At 33.0% G+C, this 6,973-nt stretch overlaps 1 protein-coding gene across 1 annotated transcript; it reads right to left on the reverse strand.

Moving 5' to 3' along the window:
- Positions 1 to 562: 562 nt before the first annotated feature.
- LOC127073561 (beta-glucuronosyltransferase GlcAT14B) lies at positions 563 to 3,017 on the reverse strand. The gene is made up of 4 exons (XM_051014736.1): positions 2,320 to 3,017; positions 2,083 to 2,158; positions 1,837 to 1,952; positions 563 to 1,420 (listed from the first exon to the last, which is right to left on the reverse strand). The coding sequence occupies exons 1-4, from the start codon at positions 2,873 to 2,875 to the stop codon at positions 906 to 908; spliced, it is 1,263 nt and encodes a 420-aa protein (XP_050870693.1). The 5' UTR covers positions 2,876 to 3,017; the 3' UTR covers positions 563 to 905.
- Between the last annotated feature and the right edge of the window lie 3,956 nt (positions 3,018 to 6,973).

Genomic DNA, 6,973 nt, shown 5'->3' on the forward strand with positions numbered 1-6,973 from the left:
GTCAACTACCAAGATGCTTTTTTCTTCGGCTTTCTACTTTTGCAATCTCAAAATAATTTTCCTCTTTTTTTATCACTTAAGATTTTAAGAGATACTTCAACACAAACTATTTAAATACATATTTCAAATCCTAGAATTCAAATGATATTTTTGAAATTTCAAAAAATCCTAAGGATAGAAGGGGAGAGAACGTCACACATGCAAAATTGGGAGTCTGACAAAATTGGGAGGAGCCCAAGCCCAAGCCCGTGGATCCTCCCCCTTCCCTTGGGGCCAGGCCTATGAGTGCTCCTCTAGCATTTGTCGCTCTATCGTATCATGACGATCAAATGGACACTAACTTCTTTCACCATGAACTGAACGAGAATAAAGAGGTGAGCAATACAATTAGGAAAAGCTAGATTTTCTCTATTTTTTATATCTAAGAAAAGCTAGATTCTCATATGCAAGTAAAGTAAATCTCTAGATAATATATAAAGGATAATTTACTTAAATAAAAATGATTACTTCATTAGTATCTGTACTTCCAAGTTTGCATTCAAATAGACACAACACAAGCATGTTATAACTGAAGTCTCTCATTCTAATTTATTTGTTACAAACACATTCTACACAGTACAACAATTGCATTGGTGGTTTGTCATTGTAATCCAATAAAATTTAATCAATTATGTGAACAAATTAATAATACACATGGACAACAAATTCTCGGTCGTGTAAAAATTAGTGTAAATAAAGATATAAGTCGATGACATAGCTGTGTTTCTGAAGAAGCTATCATCTGTGTTTTCTGTTCTGTTTTCTCATCATTCTCGACTGGCCTCAGAGGAACCTTGTGTCAAGTAGACATAGCATTGATCAGGCATTTAAGCCTTTCTTAAGTGATGGAATAAACAGCAACGATATCAAGAACACTGATTTTTCTGAAAATCTTCTGCTGATAATAAACCATTGATAAGGCGTTTAAGCCTTTTTGCACCAGGGCCAGGTCTAAGTTCAGTGATATTTCTTATAAAAGAATATGGTTTGGTGATGTTTGGATTTGCTCGACTGAACCACGTGCCAGGCACATAACCTTGGTCATTTCGCCCCAAGAGTTCGGTATCAATTTTATCTAAGAGAGGCTCGTTCCGGCCAAATTTTCGACCAAAAGGAGCATTGCTGTCTATCATACTCTGGTAGTGATCAGCTGTAAGGAAATGTGGGTGTTGTTTGGGAGGGTTGTCCCATGATATGAAGTGGAGATCATGGTTCACCGTAGTGTTACGAAATTCCTCAGCATTGCAGATAACAGTGTGGAAATATCCTTCAGGAGAAGATAGAAAGTTGGCATAATACATCAAGACTATTCTAGGTAAGTTATCCCATCCCCATAACATATATTCAACGAATTGGCGAGAGAGCATCATCCACGCAGAACCTAACAAAAATCAAATAGCAACGATAAATCATATAGCATATTGTTGAATATGACTCATAGTTACTTTTTTTTAGTGGCAAATGACTCATAGGCATAGTTACTCTGTTCAGTTCAAAGGTAATGTTGTAATCTAGACAGTAATATTTAGGCTTGAAATAATATAAAAGGAGCTGCAGCTACTCTGCAGTCGAAAATGTAGGTACAATTGGTCGAACTTCGTTACAAATCATCATGCATTTCTCTATTTGCGTTTACAGTTATTCACAAATTTATAATATATTCAACTTATGCAAGGAAAACATGTCTCATACTGCCAAAACATTCTACAAATTTGAGATAACAAACAAATAAAACTGGTGTGAAGAAAAATACAAAATATGAGATTGAATCAGAGGCATAAGAACTAAGTTTCTTACCTGTAAACAGCTTATATGCTGTGGGAACACTTCTTTTCTCCGTCACCCAAAACACATCAGATTTATTGACGCTATAAAGAGCCGGATCAATTATAACAGGCTTTGCTCTCTGATCTCTATAGTATAACAAACACAGCAAAGAAAACATAAATTTGACATTCTACAAAATCACACGCAACATTCAATTCATGAAGAAAACCAATTAAACCACATTAAAGTGAAGAAACAAAAGGATTGTCAACATACTCCTTCCATCCAATATCACTAGTATGCTCAATGAAGTTAAGGTGTCTTGGAATAGACGACAATGTATGTAGTAGATCTGTCAAACAAAACAGCACTAAATTACAACCAAAACACTCCCACACACAAAACAAAAACAAAAACAGGAACATTGCATTGTTTCATTCGCCAACAAACAAACTGAAAAGGTTAAAAAACTAAAATTTATAGAAAAAAAAGGAAGAGGGTACAACTACAAACCATCTTGTGTGAGCAAGGGATAATCAGAAGCGCTAAGATTAATAAACCAATCCCAATGACCAGCTTCTTTGAACAAAAGTGCAGCAGCATGAAGAGTATTCGTAACCATAGTAGGACCTCTATACGTAACCAAATTCGCCTTAACAATCATCTTAACATTACCCAATTCAGCAAAAAGAGGTTCATTCCTTACAAAGTTAGCAAGGTCCAATCTTTCCTGAAGAGAAGCTTCTAAATCCAAATGAACAGCGTATTGATTTCTTGGATGGTAAAGGGCTTTAAGGGTTCTCTTTAGACTCTCTCCGTCACCAACTGAACCAGAGATCAAGTAAGCGATCCTTGGAACTGAGTTAATGGGTGATGTTGAAGATACTCCTAGCTTTGATTCGACAAAATGAGGTGAATTTTGGTTAGTTCTTGAACGGGAAAGGTAGAGTAAGGATGAGGAATCGGAGGAGATGAAGATGGAGAGGAGGATGAGGAAGGTGGTGAGTAGCAGAGAGAAGATGAGTGGTGCAAACCATTTTTTCTTCTTGGGTTGTTTGGTGGTTTCCATTGGTGAGATGGAGAGGGAGGTTTTGGGGTTGAAGATGGTACCTAGAGAGAGAAAGAGAGGAGAGAGAAAGAGAGAGTTGTCTTGGTGTTTTCTGACTACAAGGAGAGACAGAAATTGAAAGAAAAGTGGTGTGGTGGAATAGTGTGAATAACCATAAAAGTATTTAATGAATTTAGCTAGGATATTTTGTTACACTATAAATACACTCCTTCTTTCAATTATTATAATTAATAACATCTGTTGTTGAGGTTTTTATGATATTAATAACTATAAAAATAATGATAACAAAATATAGTAATAATTTTTTTACAAATTTAATGTAATTTTACTGCATTAATTTAATAGAATTTAATTGATATGTAAATTTATTATAATTGTTAAATATTTATATATATGTTTGACTTTTTCTTCTACCACATTTAAAGTATCACATATGATTATAGATGATGCTGTAAAATCTTTTACAAATTTAATGTAATTTTAAAGCATTAATTTAATAATAAAGGGTAGAGTGCAAAATAAATGTTTATACTAATATAAACTACTCTTATAATGATATGTTTTTTTTATGGGTAATGATATGATTTATAAAATATTATTTATTTGTAAATCACATTTGAATTTGTTAGCAATAATTGTATTTTAAAATAGGAGTTTGTGTTGGAATTTTTATTTTCTTATTTATTATATGCTGTAGAAAGGTGAATTAAATAAAAATATTATAATAAAATATAATTAAGATAGTAGATAAATTTATTTAGAAAATTGTAAAATAGATAACAGTTTATTAAATAAATTTTTACTATTTTTTTCGCCGTAAAGTTTTTTTTTTGATGTAGTTAATGAATATTTGACAACTGCATCAGAAATCATAAGAATGATAAATCAATTAAGATTGTTTTCTTATGTCTTGTTATTAACTTAGAATGAGACAACATTAGTCAAATATATGTATTATGGGTGGGTCATATTTGTAGCGGTAAATTCATGATCATCAAACTATGGATAAGCAAGATATCAAATAACAAGAGTCGTCACCGCGCTTTTATTGTTTCCAAGGGAAAAGGGAAAAGTACGAACAAAACCCACAAATAAGAAGTTTTCAAATCAAAATTAATAAAATGTCAGAGATTACAAGTAAAAGAGTTGGTTACACAAAGGGAAGGTGTTAGCACCCAAAGTGTCCTAAGTACTCCTAGGGAGTCCTGTGTGTTTTTGTACAAATGATGTTTGCAAACAAATGGAATGGGGGGATGAGAAAAGAATTCATTAATTATATTTTTGTGTTTGACAAGACCTTCGGATTTGTGCCTACGTACCAACATAAAAATGAGGGATCAAAACCTCGTAGTTCGTGGTATAAATTTCAAAGTGGATGCATTGCTTTTAATCAAAAGTTTGGTTTGAAAGGGACAAAGGCCTAAAAATGGTTTGAATGAGTTAATTCTTTTTGACTTTTGAAAATTTTAAGTCAGGTATAGTTAAGTATATTTACAAGTTTGATTAAGAAAAGAAGTTTGAAAGTGCAATGACATAAGACCAAAGTTTCTAGTTTGCAATATGGTTTAAGTTTAGAAAAATAATCACAATCAAAGAATTTTTTTTTAAAAGGAGGGAGAGATTTTGAAATTAAAGAAGTGGGGAAGAGGTGAAGAGACTAATCCTAAGCATAAATTTAAAAGTTAAGAGTTGAAAAGATCTGACAAATGGGCTGCAATCCAATAGACAAGAATGTCATATAGAAACCCAAATTCCCTTAGAAATTAGAATCAAGCAACAAACAATGCACAAAATATCAACTTGAAGAACAAGGCATCAAATAAAGATAGCCACATCCAAGCTTAACAACTCCATGATCTTCTTCAAATTTGCCTAAGTAGCAGATGAATTTCAAGATGCTATAAGTCACAGGTTCAAAGTAACAGCTTCATAATGATCATGTTGCTGATGAACTCAAATGGATCTTCAATGATGTATCAGATGGAATTTTAAACTATAAGCACTTGGTTACATGAAAGTTGGCATTGGCCAAGTCCTTTGCATAGGGAGTGTTGCCTAAATTCTAAGTCCAATTGTCTCAGATCAAACCAACAGTCCACACAAGATATTTTTTAGGGTTTTTGTTCTTATTATGTACATTAATGGTCAAAGACCACACAAACAAACAAAAACAAAATATATCACAAAATATGGTCCAAGTGGACAAAGTGAAAATGACATTAACATAAACAATTAGAATGGTATGAATAATGGCAAATGAATAAGGCTTTAAAAATAAAGTGCATTAAAAATAAATGACTTGAAATTAAATGTTAGTTGTTAATGAGTTAGAAGTTAGTATTGATTTTTTTTTCTTTGTTTTAAGTCATTCTTTGGAGAACACTCAACCCACTTATCACAAACATGGATCCTTGAACCAAGACATCTTCCAAAGGAAGGAAAAAAGGCCAAGTTTCCACATAATACCATGAAAGAGGGGAGACTTACAATCTCACTAACTATAATGTTATGTCTTTTGTGTCAAAATTTAGCGTTATGTTAAGCAATCGTAATTGGACTTATGTAGAAGTCACAACTATTTGAGACCGGGCAATAGAATTTTGGTGTTAATGCATGTTAGAGACATAGTATAATGAAATATGCTCATGAAACATACCACACACAAAAAGAATATGCAAAAGTGGGGGCCTAATCTCATCCATACTTATGTTGATTTTGCAATCAGCTAGCCTTAGGATATAGAGATATCATAGGTCTATGACATGAATGCATAAAGAAGGGGAATGAGATGAAGATGGAGGGGAAATGAACCAAACTCAAATTGGACAAAGGAGGACTTTTACAAAATTAAGATCATTCATTCGTTTTGGGAGATGGAATGTGCATTCCATCAATCCCCTAAACTCAATGATCTTAACCTAATAAAGTCAAATCAACTTTGACCAAAGCCCAACAACACAAGTCAAACTTCCAAAGTCAATCAAAATGGCTCTACACAATTTATTTGGCATTTAATCAATTAAAAATAATTAAAATATGTATTAAATTAAATTATGGTTTGTCAATTTCCTAAAACCTCATCAAAACATCAAAGAAATGGCCACGCAATTTATCATAGGTCAAACAGGGTCAAAGGACCTTAGAGAAAAAATTTCAGAATTTTTGGAAACTCAAAAGTATTTTCAAACAATTAAACAAAATCAATTAAATCATGAAAAATATTAATAATGATCCAAAAAATAATTTTAATTCAAAATATGAAAGAGGAATTTATTTTCAATTTTTTGGTGAAACTCTCATATTTTTTGGATCAATATTAAAACTAATATGAATTAATGAAAATCAAAGGAATAAAAATAAAAATCAAAAAAACGTGGACCACTTGATCTCCCTCATTAATTGAGGTGGCAGATCAAGTGGATTTGAGCGCGCGTTCAACCATGTACCAAGTCAAATGTTCCACACGTGTGGTAATCACTTTGGACGCCTCAGATTAAAACATTTTAAAACGCATCAATGATTCTGAACCGTGCCACATCATTGCCGGAGCTAAAGGCCGGTCATCTTCTCCGATGACCCTGACCGGACTGGTTCAATCATCACCATAACATAAATGAAAAAAGAGGACATGATCTGAAAGATAAAATGACGTAGATCACGAATATCACCTCAATTTTTACTAACTCCAAATATAGAGAGAGATATGTGGAGTTGAATTTTGAGGTGTGTCAACTGAGTTGCTTTGATTTGACCTCAAAGCAACTCAATCTTCTTGCCTACATTGGTAGGACTTCAGACAACCAAAGATCCAAGAGAATTGATGAGAAATGAGTGAGAATCGAAGAGAAGAAAAAATCTGGAAAATACCTTCAATGCTGTGCAGAACTTGATCTCTCTTGCTTTAATTCGTGTTTGATCTTGCTCAAGTAGCTTGCAGAAGTGGCTTAGGATTGGTACAAAGCTTTGGATCCTGGAGTTTTTGAATCTCCAAACAGTGATATTCAAACTCAATTTTCAAGTGAAAATTATCAGGTTTTCCTTTCAAATGTGAGGGTTTCTGTAGCGGGGTATTCGTTACCATTCGAGATATTGACTAAA

The sequence above is a fragment of the Lathyrus oleraceus genome, chromosome 4, assembly GCF_024323335.1.
Source record: "Lathyrus oleraceus cultivar Zhongwan6 chromosome 4, CAAS_Psat_ZW6_1.0, whole genome shotgun sequence".
Lineage (NCBI taxonomy): Eukaryota > Viridiplantae > Streptophyta > Magnoliopsida > Fabales > Fabaceae > Lathyrus > Lathyrus oleraceus.

Coding starts and splice junctions, on each gene's coding strand:
- LOC127073561 (XM_051014736.1), bottom strand. CDS start 2,875: ATGGAAACCACCAAACAACCCAAGAAGAAAAAATGGTTTGCACCACTC. Junction 2,159..2,319: donor TCCCTTGCTCACACAAGATG/GTTTGTAGTTGT, acceptor TTTGTTTGACAG/ATCTACTACATACATTGTCG. Junction 1,421..1,836: donor AGCATATAAGCTGTTTACAG/GTAAGAAACTTA, acceptor GATTTTTGTTAG/GTTCTGCGTGGATGATGCTC.